This window comes from Oryzias latipes, chromosome 8 (assembly GCF_002234675.1).
Source record: "Oryzias latipes chromosome 8, ASM223467v1".
Lineage (NCBI taxonomy): Eukaryota > Metazoa > Chordata > Actinopteri > Beloniformes > Adrianichthyidae > Oryzias > Oryzias latipes.
Window position 1 is genome coordinate 24,411,275 of NC_019866.2, and position 20,054 is coordinate 24,431,328.

A 20,054-nucleotide genomic window follows, 5' to 3' on the forward strand; every position below is an offset into this window, starting at 1 on the left:
TTTTTTGTTTTATAAAAAGCTACAGCACCAGATCTTTCTGTGTTTTTTTAGTCTCAGCTTTTTCCAGATGTTTTCCAGCCTGATGTGATTTTTGTTTCTATGAACTCAGAGGACGTGGCTCCACAGACTTCTGCTGCCTCTCAGGTTTGCATGAGGATGTCTTGTGTGGGGAGAAACTCTTCATCACTTTGACTTTGATGGCCGCTGCTCTGCTTCTGCGTTTGCTGCCATCATTGTTCAGATCCTTTAAAGCTCATCCCCAACATGACCGATGGCTCCATCCAGCGTTCAGACGCTCATTCAGAGGTTGGAGCTTTGAATCGAAGGAGCTCTCAAACATCTTCCAGCTGACTTCCATTGTTTCCTGTTTCAAGGGTCGACCGCGGTTCAGTCAGGGTTCAGATCCAGGTCAGAGCGAGCCGCCGTTCATCCTCACTGAAAAAAACTTTTTTGAGCTTTTACCTGGTTACTCACAGATGTTTTGTCCTCCGTGCTCATGTCTTATTTCTATGATATTTGTTACATTTCAGGAAGTAGCTGACAGAAGATGGGAAGTTTCCAAAATAAAAGTCTTCCTGTTTGCATGTTTTGTGGACTTCTTTAAGCTCGGGCATCAAAACACATGAATCTGTTGGCTTTGTGCCGTGAAAATCATCAAAGACAAGTGTGGTCATCTTCAGGAAAATCAGCTCTTTATAGGTCATAGGTCGTCATTTCTGTGATGCTGCACATTGTGGAGGTGAAAAGAAGGGTTTTCGGGTCAGCATGGCCTTCGTGGGCTCAGCTGCTCTCTGTTTGGCGTTTCAGAAGTGTGTTCCTGGGAACATTTTTCTTTAGAAAACCAAAACTCCAGCCACCGCCGGCCTGGCTTGTTGTTATTTATTCCTGGAGCTGCTAAAGTATGGATGCTATGGGAATGAGATGGGTGGTTCCAGGTCTGCCGCCGCTGCACCGTTTCCATCAGGCGACAGAGAGATGGAGGAGGCGAGCAGAAAGAGAGAGGGTTCACCGGCGGGGCAACGACCCTCTTCCCGCTCTCCATCACACTGGAAGCCCCTGGGGCACGCGGCGCAGCGGGCTGCCACGCTCGGAGCTGGGTGTGTGCGTCAGACGAGCACCTTCTGCAGTTCAAGCAGAGCACAGACTTCTGGGGGATCGAATCTGAACGGTGCTGAAGCAGACGGAAAGCAGGAGGTGGAGGAGGAGGAGGAAGAGGTGGAGGAGGAGCAGAGGAGAAGGAGGAGGTGGAGGAGGAGGAGGAGAGGAGGAAGAGGAGGTGGAGGTGAAAGCAGGGAAAGCATCAATGCTAATGACCTAAGGTGGAGGGAAGCCGGTTGGGTTTCTGCAGATAAACAGACAGGTGCATCTTTGCACAGCGCTGAGCTGTTGCTATGGCAACACAGACAGTTAAAGAGACCTGGAGCTCGTAAAACATCTCTATGCGAGCCGAAGATGTGAGTGAGAATCAGAAAGAAATGTCTCAAAGAATTCCTGGTTGTGTTTTTTTTCTCCTCCAATGACATTTGTGGGCTTCATGAGTCTCACGCTGTTTGTCTGGTTTGTTTTTATTGTGTTCTGTTTGTGTGTTTTTTCTTTGTCACCTTTTATTTTTGTTTTACTGCACGCTGACCTTGAGGTGCCTTATAAATGGAATGTAATATAATTATTTTCCTTTCTGAAAACGTGAATGTTAAAACTTTGTGACTAGACGCCTGAAATGCTTTAATTTTGTTGTTTGTTTGGTTGTTTACTTGTTTGTTTAACAAAGAGGACGGTTGTGCCGATCGAGGATCAGTGGAGATTCTGTCAAGAAAGAAAAGATCTCAGATGCGGTTCTTGGGTGACGGCACCCTAAACTGCTTTCCTTCCCAGAGGAAAACGTTTTATTTTTATTTAATAATCTTTTCGATGATTTTCCTCACAAATGTGAAAACCTGTCACGTGACATTTTCTTTCCTGACCTTCCTGAAGGGATTCACAATCCGTGACGTTGGCCTCCTCTTGAGCACAAATGTAAATAACAGCGAGCAGATGGGGATTCCTGAGACGCTGAATGATGTGGGTGATCACAGAGCTGCAATTACCAACAATAACTTCCAGTTTGAGGCTTTCTGTGTCGCTTTTCTGCCTCACATCTGTTTTCATGGCGTCATCTTCCAAAGAAGAGCCAAACGGCGGCGGCGCTGCTTTCCCGCTCTTCCATCAGCGGCCTTCTCCTCCTCCTGGTGGATCTTTTTCCTGTCAGCCTTCGTCCCTCCGTGGCCTTTTTGTCATATTTTTTCCTCGGTTTCGTGTTTTAGATTTAGTTTTTTTCTTGTTTTTGGAATTGGATTTCTTTTTCTCTTGCCCTCTGCAGCTGCATCCAAGTCCATGGTTACCACGGCGATGCAGACGGCAGGTGGAGACAATGAACAGAGCTGCCATCACCAGAAAACACCACAAAGAAATGATCACAATTTCATTTATTCAACAGCAAAATGTTTGCATTAATTTATTCTAGTAAAAAATATTTGATTTGATTTAAAAGAAAATGTAAAAAAACTGCTTCTTTTTCTGTTAATTCGGTTGAAATAGAATTAAAATCATAATGAAAACGTACAACAAACAAAATGTTTATTTATTGAATTAAACAGAATAACCTTTCATTAAATTTATCAATTTAAAAATGAGTTATATTGAATTAAAATAAAACTATTTATTTCAAACTAAATTAATAAAAAAAATTAAAATAAATTGTTTTAAAGACATCAATCTTTTTTGAAAATGGATCTGAATTAAGGGGAAAGTTAAATTAATCCCTAATGATATTTGAACTAAATTTAAATCAATTTAACTTTAGTCTGAGCACCAATTTAATAGAAACATTGTAACATTCATAGCAGCTACGGTGACGTGTTGATGTGCGTGCGAGTGCGTGTGAATATAACTTTATTCATGCAAAAAAATTACATTTTGTTGAAAGGTTTAAATTTTTCTATTTTCTATCCCATGGAAATTTTTTCTTTATAAGTAAAAAGTAAAAAATAGAAAACTACACATAAAAATGTTTGTCAGAGACCAGAAAATCTAAAACTCTCCTGCACCAATTTAACATTTGTTTACAAGTTAAGAAAAATCGATTGTAAATTTCGATTTTACTTTATAATATCAAATTGGTTTCTTTTTCCTGCTTATGTGGAAGTTGGGAAAATAAAAACTAAACTTAAATTTTATTTAAAAATATATTTTTTGCTTTTAATTTTTTTTTGGGGGGGGGGGGGTTCATTTGCTGCAGAAATTCCCTTTGATGTGTGGCTTTGATGCGCTTGAAAAATATATTTTTTAATCTGCTTCTGGAAAAGCAGCTTCTGGTTGTGTTTGTGTGTTTCGTCTGCTTGTGTGTTTGCGCGGCAGCGCATCCAGCAGCTGTGGAGTCCCGCAGCCTCCCATCCCGCGTGCAGCATGCTCACGCCGTCCTTCATGAGGACTGTCAGCACGCGCACATGCATTTCCCTCCTCACAGTAAAACCAGGCATTAATGGTGCAACTGTGGCTCATGTTTGTCAGCAGCAAAACGATGCTTCCATGCACCATCTGGCGGTGGAAAGTGGAACTACAATTAAAAAAAAGAACCAATGACAAAATACCTATTTAAATATATATTATATAAACATATATATAAAATATATATACTATAATATATAATAATAGATAAACTGTATACCCATATAACTCATTGTTAACAATAATATGTTCGGGGGGTAGACATTAAATCAATAAACGAAAAGAATATACCAAAATAATTTAATAAAATGTATGTTCTTTTAAACATGTATAAAACTTGTTTTATTTTATTTCTGAAAATAGAAATGTTTCTTCTTCTTAAAATGTATTTTTCATTATTTTTTTTTCTTTCTTATAATTAAATAAATAAAGAAAACAAGTATTTCACCTGTTCAATTATTATTTATTATTGATTTATTATAAATATTATTAGAAAACCAATTTCCCATTAAATTAAATTAAATTAAATTAAATTAAATTAAATTAAATTAAATTTAATTTAATTTAATTTAATTTAATTTAATTTAATTTAATTTAATTTAATTTAATTTAAAAAAGAACATTTTTGTTCTTAGAGCTGCAGGGGAGACACTGAAATGAAGCTATAAGGACGATCATGTATTAATATATTATATTTGATTTGCTGCATTACAGATAAAATAACTCAACTCAATTTATTATAAGCTGCAGGCCAAAGAGATTTGTCAAATGCAGTTAAAAGATGAATTCTAACATTCATATCGCTGGTATAAATTTCTAATATCAAGTTTAAATTATTTAAGACTATTTAAAACTATTTAAGCGACGCGCTCACATGTGTCGTTTTATCAGCATGCAGCCTGTATTACAGTATTTCACAGATGAAGTCAAGCAGCACAGACTTCCTGTCATTCAGATGATGATGATGAAAAGATGAAGATGCCGAATCCTATTCCACTGTGACGTCAGCCTGATTCCTGCAGGATGTTTTTGTGCAGACAGCCATGGACGTTGTGCTTCACGGGCATCGGCAGCATGTTGAAATGATCCTTCATGACAGCTCCTCACGTTCAGGCATGCGCACAGAGACCAACAGCAGCAAAGGTCAACAGGAAACGCAGGTAAAAATCCAGTCTCCTTCAGTGTCACGTGGACAGACGCCGTGTTTCTGCATCGGCGGGAAGCGTCCAGCAGGTGGCAGTGTCCCATAAGCACAGTCATGGTGCAATTCCCTTTCATTTTTCTCCTACTGTAAGCTTTTGTAAATACGTGACACATTTAATACGTACTGTGATGCTGCAACAGTGGAACTTCCCCCAAACAAATAAAAGATTGTCTTTTCTTATCTCTTATCTTACAACAACAAGACAAACAAATAAAAGTAGAAGGCCAATTCCACATCAGATTCTAGCAGACTCAGAGAATCTGTCTTTCCAACAGAACAGGTGGGAAACAAGTGGGAGTCAGATTTTAAGAACTTGTTTACCTGTGATAGTTGTTCCCACCTGTTTGACGACCAGTTTCTTCTGAATATGTACAAATCAGCACAGTGGTATAAAACTGAACTGCCTTGATAAAACAAATCAGGACATTACAAAAGCCATGGAGTAAACTAGACTTTATGAAGCTGCTGGTGTGGTTCTGAAGTGTCCTAAATTGTTAAATACATTGTCTCTTTAGATTGTGTTATAAAATGGCTTCATGCCATCTAGTTGGTGTAAATTGAGTATTGAGCCGATTCCAAAATAACCTCAAGCAGACCGAAGAGTCCCTCTGAATTATGGAGTAGCGTGTAGACGGTGTTCATAGCATTCTGAATAATCACTTCTCTGAATATAGAAACAAACCAAGTCCTTGTAGAGGAGCAGAATGGATCCAGGAGAAACAGGCCGTGTATTGACCAGATTTATGTTTTGTCCTCAGCGGAGAGAGCTGGAAAGTGAAAATACATTCATTTCTTATGTGCATTTAAAGAATGGATTTGACTGGATAAATAGAGATCTTGTAGAATATAAATGACTCATGTATAGATTGACATATATATACATATATGTGTGTGTGTGTTTTGTTTTTGCAGAATAAGCCTCTTTTCTATTCTCACTTATCTCTAAGTGTGGAAGTCTCTCCCTACAGATTTCTGGGTCACTGACCTTCTCTTCATATCTAAACTCCTCAGTTTAAACTGACTTATAACTGTTTATTTGTTGTTGTTTCATTATGACTTTAACATCCATGATCCATTGTTCTGTCTATTTTTTTGTGTGGCTGGAAAACACATCAAATGACATGTTTTCTTTTTTATTCCTGTATTCTATGAGAACTTTTACACAACTGTGCCATCCTGGACAACTGGAGCTGAGTCCAGGTCCGGGGTCTTGCTCGTAGAGCATTTTGACATTTGAGATGTCAACCACCAACTTTGGCTGGCAGAGGACACGAGTTCTGTGAAAGAACTAAATGAACACTTTTAAATGAGCAGACATGTTTGAGCTGGTTTAGTCCAGATGCTATTTTCCAGAGTCAATTATCGAATTATTTTATTTTGAAAGGTCGATTCTGTTCGATCTGATTAACAGCTTTCCTCAGACAGATCAATAGGATTGGATGGATTGAATCAAACCCCTCAGGCTGGAGAACAGTGTGGTTCTGGAGTCAAACCTTCAGTCTGGACAAAGTCTGCACCAGCAATCAAAGTCCACTAGATGGAGCCATTGTACATCTTTCTATGGTCATGACACACTTCTCTCCCACAAGATGGCAACACTCTGAACGTAACATCCCCTCCAGTGAAAATAGAGTTTTTGACATGTTCTGGAGGACATTTGTGCTGTCTAGTGGGGTCATCTAGACCCACTAGACATCTTTAAACTAGGCTCAGATAAACAGACAACTTTGGTGTTTTTCTTCGTTAATCTACGACATTTTTTCTCGCAAATTTACGACTGAAAAGCTGTGATTTAAAAAGAAAAAGTTTGTTAACTGGCCCAAAAACTCAGTCGTATCATTGAGATTTACAGGTTTAGATTTTGTTTTCTATGTTAAGTGACTGTCAAAGTTTGACATCTTTAATTATGTGAATTCCAAGACATTTTACAGAAGATTTGATATAATAAGCGTAAAACTTGGAAAACGAAGTTGTGTTCCCACTTATCAAATGTCTTGTAGACGACCAAAAGAAGAATCGAGCCTCCATCTTCATTCCAATCTCTGTACTTTAGTAAATCCTGCACTAGTATAATGTAATTGTGTATTTATGTATTTCTCATAAAACCAGTTTGTGTCTCACAGCTTTTAGTCCTCTTTTAAATCTGTTAGTGTACACACTCTCTGGACACTTTATCAGGTCCACCTAGCTGGTTGGATCCCTTTTGCCTTCAGAACCGCCTTAATCCTTGGTGGCATAGATTCAACACGGTTCTGGAAACATTCATCAGCGAGTTTGGTCCATGTTGACATGACAGCATCAGTTGATGCAGATTTGTGGGCTGAACATCCATGATGCTGGTCTCCCGTTCCACCACATCCCAAAGGTTCTCTATTGGGTTCTGGTGACTGTGGAGGCCGTTTGAGTCCAGAGAAATCATTGTCATGTTCTAGAGACCAGTCTGGGATGATTCCAGCTTGATGACATGGCGCCTTGTCCTGCTGGAAGTAGCATCAGAAGATGGTCCACTGTGGTCAGAAAGGGATGGACATGGTCAGCAACAATACTCAGGTAGGCTGTGGCTTTGGAACCATGCTCAACTGGTACTAAGAAAGTACCAGTAGGAGTGTGCCAAGAAAATATCCCCACACCATGACACCACCACCACCAGCCTGAACAGTTATTACTAAACAGGATGGATCCATGCTTTCATGTTGTTGAGGCCAAATTCTGACTCTACCATCTGAATGTGGCGGCAGAAATGGAGACTCATCAGACCAGACAACATTTTTCCATCTTCTATGGTCCAGTTTTGGTGAGTCTGTGTGAATTGTAGCCTCAGTTTCCTGTTCTTAGCTGACAGCAGTGGTAAGCGGTGTGGTCTTCTGCTGCTGTAGTCCATCTGCTCCAGGTTGGACGTGTTGTTCTTTCAGAGATGCTCTTCTTGGTTGGAACCAGTGGGTCTTTGAGTTCCTGTTGTCTTTCTATCAGCTGGAACCAGTCTGGTCATTCTCGTCTGACCTCTGGCATCAATGAGACATTTCTGCCCACAGAACTGCCGCTCACTGGATATTTCCTCTTATTTGGACCGTTCTCTTTAAACCTTAGAGGTGGTTGTGGGTGAAAATCCCAGTGGATCAGCAGGTTCTGAAATCCTGAGACCAGCCTGTCTGGCACCAACAACCATGTCACGTTCAGAGTCATTTCAATCACTTTTCTTCTGCGTCTGATCGCTTTTAGCTGCAGCAGATCAACTGGACCATGTCTACCTGCATTGAGTTGCTGTCATGTGATTGGCTGATTAGAAACTTGGCTAAGTGAGCAGTTGGAAATGTTTCAAATAAAGTGGCCCGTAAGTTTTTACGTCAATAATTTGTAAACAGCTAAGAGAGAAATGGGATGGTAGTTATCCAGAGCTTTACAATCTTTTCCAGGTTTTAAAATAAGAATAATGATGCTCAGACTCTCTGGAAGTGAATAGTTTCAAGTGATTTCTTTAAAATACAAAAACAGTCATTCTTTTAGATATTGCAATATTGTACAGCTCCTCTTCAACCTGCAAAAACGTGTAATAAGAGTTATTCATATTGCTGGATATTACATGGAAGCGTATTGGATACAAGAATTTGTGTATGATTTGTTTTTCTGTTTTTTTAATCGGGTGATACTTTATTCTTTATGGTGAGTAACTGTGAAACTGCTATTGTTAATGTACTTTACTGACGCTTTCCATTAAGGCCAATTCCAACTGTAATTTGTTTCTGCATCACGGCAGACAATTAAAAGAATGTTTGTACAACTACATCCAACATTTTGCTCCGTAATGTTTGTGTAGACAGTAAGTAGGAAGAACAAAACACACTTTGTGGCTTTTCAACGTTTAATTGCAGCTCATCTTATAGTTTTCACCAGCGAATGGGTTCCAGCCCAGCCTGTTAGGAGTTCTGTGCTTTGGTAGTTGAGAATATTGGAACAAAAACCACAGAAATTGTATGAATGAAAATATAGTTTTTGAATTTTTACATTTATTTTTCATACACGAAAAAAAAGTTTTTTTTTTAATCAGAAGCAATAGGCTTTTATAAATGTTGTGACCATACTAACATATTATTTTTAACTTCAAATTGTTCAAACTTTTAGATTTAGTTTGTTTACATACAACATAATTCCTCCATGAAGCTAGTAAGAAGGTATAACCTCGTAATATTCAGGAACCGTTCACACAAAGGGATGGAGATTACTCTATGAGGGATATGGTGAAACAACCAGCAGTTAGAACAAGTAGGAAAACTGTATGTGCAGAATTAAACTGTGGAATATCCTTGAGAACCGATAAAAACAAACAATTTACGTTCAAACTTAAAGTGTGGAACGATCACGATTTCAATGTACTTTTTTATCATGCATTTACTTGGTTCTAAATGTACAGGAACATTGTATTTGTGTTGTAATAAAGACTATGCTGCAAACTGATCAAGCGTAACCTGCATGAATTACCATATAAGGGCATGGAAGTGCTGACAGCTGTATCTGTTTTTTGTCTGTGCTGAAGGCATTCGGACCGACTCTCCTTCGTACCAGGAGCGGCTGGTCTGTTAATCTACTGCTTGTACGTCTAGACAAAGAGCCATTGTTTGCCATGACTTGATTGACACATGTTGGGTAATAAAACGCTGTCTGGCCCGTGAGGGGGGCACTCAGAGCAGATCAGACCTGTAGACGCCCCTGGCTCTCCCTTTTGCAAAAGGTTTGAAGCTTCCTGCAGACTCTTGTGTGATTTTTCTTTTCCCATTGCACATCAGGTGTTCCTTAACCATCTGAACCTGAGAAGGCCTTAGGTAACCAGCGAAAAACTGTTCATGAAACACAAGACGGATGAACAAAAATCAGGAAATTTCCAAGTATTTACAGTCAAACGTTGATTGTTGAAAAAGGGAAAATTATAATTTTGTGGAATATTATGGACTAATGTGTCGATCCCCTTTTTAAACATGTATTATTGTAAGTTTAGTTCAATGGAGACTTTTTTTATTTTTTAATAAAAAAAACACATAGGCCCCCGGTTCAAGTCCCGGCTGGAGGAACCAGAACATCAATGGGGGGGGGGGGGGCTTTCTGTGTGGAACTTGCATGTTCTCCCTGTGCATGTATGGGTTTTCTCCGGCTTCCTCCCACCGCCCAAAAATGCTTCATAGGTCAATTGGCAACTCTAAATTGTCCACAGGTGTGAGTGTGAATGGATGTGTGATTGTGGCCCTGCGACAGACTGGCCAGTCCAGGGTGTCCCCTGCCTTTTCTCACAAGTGGGTGGATAGGCTCCAGCAGCCCCGCGACCCCGGCTTGTGGCTTGCCGACTGTAGATTTTATGTCACTGCTATCAGATTTTCAAACCGCATTTTTTTCGTCTGTTCCTGATTCACAATGATTTGAATAAAGAAATACTTAGAAATGAAGTTTCCAGCATGAGAAAAATGTAACAAGAACATGTTTGTTTGTTTTTTAAAACAACAGATTTTCGTCAGAGTTGGTCCTGAGGCCGTTTTCGGCTGAATTCCCGAATCTTCTGTAAACTCTTGTCCTTTTAGAGCAAAGTCCATCCGTCCGTTTTCTTAACCTGCTATTTCCCCTTTGAGGTCACTGGGTTGGACCAAATCTTTTTTTTAAACAACGTTTAAAGCATTACAAAAATGAAGAAAAATATGTGCAACTAAAATACAATGTAGCAAACAGCAGCAAAAATACAAAATAAACAATTTAATCAAGGTACAAATACCCCCCCCGTTTTTTATTTTGTAGAAACATCCTTGTCGGGTCGTGTTGTGACGCAACTTCCGGTGGTGCTGTTGGCGGGCAGAGCGAGGCAGGTTGTGCTTGCTAGCGCCGTGATCGAGGCTTTTGTGTGGCCCATCTGCAGGGAAGAGCCGCCGTGACTCCCGCCGCTGAGCCCCCAGAGTCCTGCTTCCCGCTGCCTCCGCTCGGTCGGCCCCCCCAGCCTGCTGCTGTACGTCGACAGACGGTCGGGCCTGCTGCTGTTAGCTCGCTGAGTTTCTCCGTGGAGGTAAGGCTGTCTCTTTTTTTTAATGCGCCATGTTGTCCTCTGGTGGTGGTGGTACACGGCGGCGGCGGCGGCCCACATGGAGTCTCTATTGTTAATCAAAATCCGTAAAATGTTCCATGGTTACTAAACTCGGTTTGTTGGATTTATTGAACCGGGCTTGCATATTTTAGCATGTTTTTGAACAAGTTAAAGCCCAAGACCGGCAACTCGTGTCTCTGAATAGGTAGAATGGCCACGCGCCGATTGTTGCGGCTCTATGTGCGGATGTAACACGCACAGCCAGGCTAATTTCACGAACACGCGCGTTTTTGAGGAAGATTTGCACGTGGTGTGTTTGTCGCGTAAAATTCACGGCTGTGGGGGTTCGGGTAAACGGGAGGGCGGTTCTCCCGCCGTCGAAGGTTCGGCCCAGAGGTTCTGGAGAACCGTCGAGCACGCCTGAAATGCAGTTGTTGAGTTGATGGTGCGGGAGCGGCGGCGCGTGCACTTATTTGTTATTATTTGTGATGTTTAATCAAAGCTGCAGTGCACGGAGGTGAACGCGCTTGTGAAGCAGACCCTCCCACCGCGAGCGCAATCATCTCACGTGCTCTAAAAAAAACAACTTTACTAACTGAAGGCGGTAAATAAGTGTTTTTGCTAACAAATAAAGAAAAATCACACGAAGCATTTAGTTTTTAATGTAAATAGAAGGGTTAAGACTATTGAAAACATCAAAACAACAAAGGAGATCTCTAAAGGGACCCGGTTCCATGCTAACAATGATCAGCCCGCCAGAGAGATGGAGCGTGCGCGCGCGCTCCCTCGGGGGCGGGTCTTCGGGTGTCTGATGCCACGACACCGACGTCGTTTGAAGTTGTTCCCCGTCGTTTGTCCACTCTTCCATTTAATTGGCCTGCCCCTCACCTGAAAGGATCTGTTGGGTTAACCTTAACTTTTTTTTACATTGAATCTGAATGGAGAGGAATTGTCTGCGCATGCGCGTTACAGCTAACGCTTTGGAGCTAGCCCAGGGCTGGGCAAAGTAGCTTCTTGTGGGCCAAATAGGGTTCCAAAATTTGGTATCTTTTGGGGACAAATGTGGTGTTCATGTTTCCATCGTGTCTCTTCTCTGTCTGTACAACATGTACGCCAAGGACTCTAAAAACTTCTGGTATCTTTAAAACAGAATTACCTTCAAAATAGACTTCTCACAACTTAACCACCAATTATCAAGCAAAACACAAGAGGCTAACTAATGACCGTTACAATACCTTTGTATTCAAACTTCATAGCATTACATATTCTGCAGTTCATTAAAAAAACTGAAAACTGCTTCTGTAATTACTATATTTTTCAGAGTAAAAGTCCCAGCAGGCAAAAAAGGCCGAACAAAGAAGAAGAAAACAATTACGAATAAGTCGCACTTTTGGGAGAAATGTATTTAACTAAAGTACAGGAACAAAAATCGACTTTTCATCTTGAGAGTCAAAACATTAGACTCACACGTTGATGCTTATCTAGCATAGCATTAAGATCGTACCTCCTAGTACACTAAGCTCTTTATATCACTTTAAATACTAAATCTGTTGAAGTCTTCAACCTTCATCAATGGAAAACTTACAGTAGATCTGGACAGGCTTGGGTTGCAGGTAATTCGGCCATCTTAAAAAAGTTCAACAGCGAAATCTCTAAAAGTATCCGTCACGCCATTGGCTTTTTTCCCCATGAAATCAATATTATTGACAATACCTAACCTAACATTTATTTAAACAAGAAACAAATAGCGTACAGCGCCTATCATAGCTGTTTACACACTATAAAACAAGGCTGCAGATGAATCCTGTGGAATATTTATTTATACAAAGACTTCTTTTCAATTGATGAGCAGTGTCTTTGGAAAATTTAGATAATTTAATTTGCCGTTTTAAGATAACATGTCTGTTCTAGTTCTCATATCTTTCCTAAAAGTGCTACTTATTTATAGTCCAAAAACCAAGGTACAGTATTGAAGAATGTCCGTCACCGATCGTTCATCATCAACAGCCTTTCTGAAACATTTCCAATGCTTTATGAAACATATATTAAAGAATATTGCCCAACATAAAAATCTTTTTTTTAATCAGAGCTTTAGACTGTGGTGTACTTGTTTGTTTTTTTGTTTTTCTAACTTGTCCCACCCAACATCTGAGCAAACAGATGAGAGCTGCTAGACGGAGTTTACAATAGGGGTTATATATCTTCTGATAACAAAGGCATATATTTGCATAAACCCCTCGTGAAATCCATCTTTACAGCGACTGAAGTGACTTTGATTTTCACCAGACGTCATGTGAAAAAGGTCTATTGGACGGAGCCATTTGTCTGAAGATATGTTGGACATGATTGTTGCTGACCCAACTGCACCTTTGCCTCCTCCTAGTGTCCTCTGAAGACAGCAAACTGGCGGCCGTAGCAGCAAAGAAGGGCAAGAAGGTGGAGGAGGAGGAGGAGCAGCAGGTGCAGCCACCGCCGGCGCCGGCGCCACCTGCAGCGGATGCACCGGTGGCCGAAGCTGCGGCTGCAGCTCCACCAGCAGAGGAGGAGGAAGAGGAGGAATATGTGGTGGAAAAGGTTCTGGACCGCCGGGTGGTGAAAGGAAAAGTGGAGTTTCTGCTGAAGTGGAAAGGTTTTTCTGAGTGAGTGTGAACTAAAAACTCTAGAGTTTCTCGCATTATCACAGTGTTTGGTGTCACGCGTGTGAAGTCTCACCAAACCTGCAGCTGCTGCAGCACATCTCTTCATCACATTTACATGCTTACTCTGCTAAATTGCGATAAATGGTGACCTTGAAGTATTTAACAAATCAAATCCAATCAGATGGAGCCCTTTTCTGGTAGACGCTCGCCTCCTATGTAGACGAGGGTCATCTGGAGTGTAATTTAAGTTGTGTTGACTCTTATTTAAATCAAACTGTTGCAGTGAGATGGATATGTTTTTGGTTGTTTTGCTATTTGTCCCGCAAGTTATATCGTCATCACAATATTGATCACTAATATCGCATTTTTGCGAGTTTTCCCTCACATCGTGCTGCCCTACACTGTAGAATACTTCCTACTGTTCATTGTGGGACTCGTGTCCTGACATGAGGGTTTTTATAAATAAATAAATATCTCGTCCTTCTTCTATGACGGATGCAGTAGAATGTTGTTTCAAATGTACATTTCTGTCTTTCCAGAGAGGACAACACATGGGAGCCAGAGGAGAACCTGGACTGTCCTGACCTCATTGCAGAGTACATGCAGAAACACAAAGAGAAGGAAGAGAAAAAGAAAGAGGGCAAAAGAAAAGCGGCCAGCGAGGGCAGCGGCGAGGCAGAGGAGCGGGGAAGCAAGAGGAAGAAGGAGGAGGTGGGGGAGCAAGTTCGCTGGAGACATCTTCCAAAAACTTGATTATAATTTCCTAAATAAAGATATGGTGGTCTTGAAACCTCTTAGGGTGAGAAAGCGAGAGGGTTTGGCCGAGGACTGCAGCCTGAGAGGATCATCGGAGCCACGGACTCCAGCGGAGAACTCATGTTCCTCATGAAATGGTGGGTTCCGTCGTCAGACTTTCACACCAAACCCGAGCTGTCGTGATCAGTGATCAAAGCGGTGACTCTTTCGGTGACATGTTGCCGTGTTGGGCTTTAACACTAAAGCTTTAGCTCCAGCATTCGTGAAACTACAGTCACTCTTCAACCGTTAACGCAGCCGTAAACGGTTGCGTTAACGGTTGAAGAGTGACTGTAGTTTCAGAGCATCTGTTTATTTGGAAGTTGCTGGAAGGATCTGCAATGTTATAGGTTTAATCAGTGGAAACTAATCCTAAGATAGTTGTTTGTAAATCCGTTTTTCTTTAAGCTGTGAGACTATTCAAAAGAGAATGATCATTTCGCCTCAAAACTTCACCTCAGATTTTTTCAAACTGCAAAAAAAAAAACAGAAAATTTTGTTACTCCTCTCTTAACGCTCTAAGACAGGGGGGTCAAACATATTTTCACTGAGGGCCACATCTGCATAGTGGTTGTCCTTAAAGGGCCAAATCTAACTTATACATGTATCTACTCCTCAATGTTAAATAACTCAGTTTTTATAACTTTTTACAGGGACAATTACAGTTGCATAGAAAACATATGTTTGTTTGTTACTCTAACATAAACTATTTTAATTTTTTTCCGCTTATTAAAACCCACATAACTCCATTAATGAATGATGAACTGTCCAAGTGAATAAAGAGAAATAACATAAAACTCAGCTGAAAGAACATGAATTATAGTGTAACATTTTACAACAAAAGGCTGCACACAACAACAATGTGTCTGCATTCACACAGAAGACCTGCAAACATTGAATAATTACAACAGCAGCTACACATAAATGATATGTAATCAACTAGAAAATTGTATTTTATTTTAAGAAATGAAAAACCTTTATGCTCACGGGCCACATACGACGACATGGCGGGCCGCATTTGAGTTTGACACGTGCTCTAAGCGTTTGTCATCAGCCTTTGAGAAATTCAAAACGTAAATCTGAAACGCTTACCTCCACGGAGTAACGTTGCAAACTAACGCTCTGTAACGCTCGCATCGTTACAAACGCAGATTTTCATACATGCAGTTAGTTAGGAAAACCCTCAGCAGGTGTTTGTTCTATGACTAACAGAATGTTTCTGTCCTGGTAAAATCAGTCCATACGTTGGTTTGTTTTGATATAAAACAAACAATGGGGGCGTCTTGGCCTTGTGGAAACCCTTCAGCATTTCTCTGGCCGGTTTCCTGCACAGCTCGGTGTGTGTATGCTGTGCAACGTCTGCTCAAAGAGAGGGTTGCTTCTGGACCTCTTCTTAAGCCGCAGGAAGTTCCTTTCTCCGAGCTGCAAAGTCAGCTGATCCTCTCCCACGGTCGAGCTACAGTGGAGAGAGGTGGAGTTTGATAACATGCATGAGGAGGCTGTGGTCACACGGAGGCTGGTGTGTGATTACATCATAAAGACGTGGTGGTAACCAGGTCAGACCCCTGGATGCACTAGAAATGTGCTGTTAACAACAATGTGGAATATTGTTAGTGGTTCTGAACCCCACCCCCCTCCAACCCTGTACTAGGGCCGGGGGCGTGTAATAGATTGATTTGAATTTGTTGCTCTGTTCCATTTCTTTTGGAAAAATCTGGATTTTATTTAATTTATTTTATCTCTACTATCTCCCGGAGTCATATCCGTCGCTGGTGCACGCACCGCGAGAAGCCCCCACCCCACTCCGTGACTTCTGCCAGTTTCCTCCCTGTAGCTTCAGTTTAAGCCGACGAAGGAGCAGAACATGTGAGGATTTTAACCGGCATCCAGACAGAACTGGAGGATAAAACCTGCTGGACTCACAGCAGCAACAGAGCGTTGAGTAAAAACGTTGATTTGGAGGCAGCGGTGTGGCTACACACACTGATGCTACCATGCTAACGGGCTGTTCCGTGTGTCGCCTTCATTTGATCACGGACCCCTTTAAAGTCAGAATTTTACGGAGCGGACTTTTAAGACCTGGTGGATAAATGCTACTAAGTTAATTCATAGAGCGTTTATAAAAAACAGTATTTTATAAAGATATAATTTAGAATAAAAAATTGTGACCATTTTGCCCAGTGCTACTTCTATTCCAAGGAACTTACTAAGGACCGGATATCTGGTCCATTTGGACTCTGAAAGACAAGATGGAGTCAGAGGCTCAGGCTCCTAGAAGGAAAGGGAATGGAGCACTGAAAAGTCTGGTCGGGACGCAAACGGGCTGTCTGAGGGAAAGGCAGGGAGCCAAGACGCCAGACCTAACGTCTGAGTAGAGGTCATAAGTTGATAGAAGCAGCTGTAGTGGATGAAGAGATTGGTACAGAGAGTGTGGAGCTAAGACGTTTGTTCATTCATAAACATATTGTTTATTTAGACGTTCAGTAGTTTTGTTTAAGAAATAATTGTTCTGAAATTTAAAGATTCATGCAAGGTCTTAAAAAGTGAAGAAACTTGTAGGAACCCGGATATATCTTAAACTTTTGGTTTAAATTCATTATTAAATCTTTACATCTTAGTCTTTACATTTAAAGATTTCAGGCGGTCATTATCCAGAACAGAGATCTGGACATGTTGAAGCTGGAATGCAGAAAGATGGAATACATTCATCGTCTCTTTCTTTGTTGTTCCCTGTGATATTTAGATTTTTCCATGTATAATGAAATCAATCTGTTATGTTTGAATACTGGTTTCCATATTTATCATTTTTTATTTTTTTTTAATCAGGAAAAACTCAGACGAGGCCGACCTTGTTCCGGCCAAGGAGGCCAACGTGAAGTGTCCCCAAGTGGTGATCTCCTTCTACGAGGAGCGCCTCACATGGCACTCCTATCCCACGGAAGAGGAGGAGAAGAAAGAGGAGGACAAGAAGGACTAGACGCTAAAAAGAATACTCTGGAAGTGTGGAGGTGACGTGCAGGAAATCAACACTCCAGTTACCCTTTGCTCGTTCACACGTGGGGAGAAACGGCCGACTTTTGTTCTTTTCCTGCTCCGCCAGAAGTTCTCAAAAGATGTTTCCACCTGTGTGTCACCTGAAATGGTTCTACCTGAAATTCTGCCTATGACAGCAGGTAGAACTGGCAATGTCTGTAGGAAAATCTGTCAAAAGGATCTGAATCTGAAAGAGTTTTTATAGAAGCAAACTGTCAAAGTACTGAATGTTTGTCCACATCAATTCCCCCCATACAGCCCCTTCAGCGGTTGAATTGGGGGTGGGGACAGCCTTAACCTTTTGATATCCACCAGCCGGTAGATGCCAGGTGACCTGCAGGCATGTGGGCATTAGAGGGTTGACGCGTTTCAGGCTTCCAGTCCATCTCCAGGATGAATGGGTGGAAACATCTTTTGGAAAACACAAAGGGGGCGTGGCGGTACACTTTAGAGTACAGCGGTACCCATACCCGGCATCAGTTGTATGTGAATTGGTGAAATCCCCTCCAGTTGACACACACACCCACACACACACACAACAGCTCAGATTCCCATTTGCAGAGAACCTGTTGGAGACAGCTTGTTCGTCAGTGCACCTGCTGTGTGACGAGCCTCCCGTTCTCAATCCCGTTTGGATAGTTCCTCATTGAAGACGACCCAACGTACTGTGAAAGGATCAGTGTACCACACAGCCAATGTTTGACTGCCCAAAGCCCGAAAGCAGACGAGAGTCCTGCCTGCTCGAGCGTCGGCGGAGTTCTTCTCCTCTTTGGCCCAACCCTTCTGTCCGCTGGGGGGCTCTCCGCTCGTAGCCGATTGACCTTTTCATTTCCACGGCTTCGTTTGTCTCCACGCACGGAGCGTTAGTGCTCAGCTGACCACGCTTTGCACACAGGCGATCGTGCTGAACTGACCCGGTTTCTGCGATGAACATTTCCTCTGTGGTTCTCTCGTTTGCCAACGTTCTGTGTTCGCTGTGACCCCAGCCGTGCATTTCTATGTATACTGTATCAAAGGCAACGTAGTGTTGGCGCCCCTGGAGGAGCTGCGTCCAATCTCATCTCCGGATTGTTTGTTTGGGGAGGGGGGGGTGTAATTGTGCTGAGCACCCCCACCCCCCCTGATTTTAGTGCAAACGTCTTCTTAACCATGTCTGTTTTGGGAGGGTTTTGGTCATTTTAAGGCTCTTGAATGGCAAACATTTCGCCTACATAGGACGTCTGGACGGTTGTCTCCCCCAGATTTTAGAAAAGTGTTTTAATTCAGACGTCAACATCCAGCAGCTGATTGTTTCTTTTATTTCATTCGCCCTTTTTTAACGTCCATCAGTGTTATGAGTCTATTGTCTTACAACCTGACTGACATCAGCGGCGGGAGGAGATTGGATCAGCTGTTCCAGGTCTGCTGCTTAGCAGGTTTTTTCTTTTTTTTCTACTGTATTTAGCCTATTAGCTAGTGTTCACCTGTTGCATGTTGATCTACTTTTGTCTCATTTGGAGAATAAATGTCATGGGATTTTTAATTTTCCTCCTAAAAATGTTTTCTTCTTTGCGTCGTTCATGTCAATCTGCTCTCAGGGCCGTAAGGAATTCCTTCGGCGCCTTTGAGCAGACATTTTGCCCCCGCCACGTACCTCAAAATCTGATTTGATGTAGAACTCGCCCACTCAGAAATAACAAAAGATGACATCACAGCACACAAAACTGTCACAAGAAAGAGAGAAAAAAATCAAGTCAAAGTTTAAAAATGTAACTAAAAAACATGTCTTTTATGTCTGAAAGAAGTTTTGAAATTATTATGGGATGGCCAGTGGACCTACAGCTTGGTGGTCATTTTGTGGTAACGTCAAATTCAGCAATTTTCACATTTTCCCCCGATTTGGGGTGGGGTGGGGGGGGCTCATTGTGCAATTTTCAAGAAATCTGATCCACGTGCCGCCATCTTTAATCTACAACCGGAGCAGAAGTTTCGTTGACCTTTGACCTCAGGAAGAGGCTGCCATCTAGACCCCCCACACAAACGCACACAAAAAAAAATTTGCCTTTTAGTAAATTTAAACTCCTCACAATCAGTTGTCTACTTACTCCTCGAGCATCACTAGGAAGCTGTTTGGGGGGGGGGGTACAAAACTAGATGTTGAGAATTCATCGTGGTGAACTCGGAAAAGTGGCGGTCCCGTTAACCGCATATTTTTACAGGAATATTGTGAAAATCCGTAAATCCCTGGTACAGGTTGAATGATATAACACACAACAGAAACATTTCAGGAATGTGGGCGTGGTTAACACAAATCTGCTCTCAAGAAAATCCAAAAGTTGACTTTTTCCAATTCTTCTGAAAGTTACATACATGTGTTCGTCGCCCCCAAATGACCAGAACATAAAATGGTTGCTATGGAGATAAACCCAACAGAAAAGCTCCCATTATTGAGAAACAAAAGTGTTTTCTCATGAATTTGTCCCGTGCGGCTCTGACCCGGCTGGCAGGGCGAGCGGTACCTGCAGGCCGTCCAATGCCGCTCACAACTTCGCTTCAAATGACAATTTCAGGAAAGGAGAGTGACCGACGCCCAAATCCAGTCAGGAAAACGGCGCAGTCCATCCAACCTGGTGTTGGAGTGACGACCATAAAGGAAGAAGAAAAGGCCTCTGTAGACCGTTGGAAGGTGTCCCGGTTCAGGACCCGACCAGAGTTCTGACGGGTCTCTGGTCCGGCGTCCGCTAAAATGCATCAGAGCTTCGCTATGGCAGCTCTTTTCATGAAGGGGGGGGGGGTTCATCTCTTCTGGACAGAGTTCTCTGTGGATTTAAAAAAAAAAAAAAGAAGCTATTTAGAATAAAAGTTT

At 41.8% G+C, this 20,054-nt stretch overlaps 1 protein-coding gene across 1 annotated transcript; it reads left to right on the top strand.

Moving 5' to 3' along the window:
* The first annotated feature begins 901 nt into the window (after positions 1 to 901).
* LOC101170765 (chromobox protein homolog 1) lies at positions 902 to 18,746 on the top strand. The gene is made up of 5 exons (XM_023957952.1): positions 902 to 1,097; positions 13,126 to 13,381; positions 13,921 to 14,092; positions 14,180 to 14,274; positions 17,003 to 18,746. Exons 1-5 carry the CDS (start codon positions 902 to 904, stop codon positions 17,151 to 17,153), a joined length of 870 nt encoding a protein of 289 aa, XP_023813720.1. The 3' UTR covers positions 17,154 to 18,746.
* Positions 18,747 to 20,054: the final 1,308 nt, after the last annotated feature.

Excerpts from the sequence above, each read along its gene's own strand:
- LOC101170765 (XM_023957952.1), top strand. The coding sequence starts at position 902 with ATGGATGCTATGGGAATGAGATGGGTGGTTCCAGGTCTGCCGCCGCTG. Across the intron at positions 1,098-13,125 it reads GCTGCCACGCTCGGAGCTGG|TGTCCTCTGAAGACAGCAAA; the intron begins GTGTGTGCGTCA and ends GCCTCCTCCTAG. Across the intron at positions 14,275-17,002 it reads CTCATGTTCCTCATGAAATG|GAAAAACTCAGACGAGGCCG; the intron begins GTGGGTTCCGTC and ends TTTTTTAATCAG.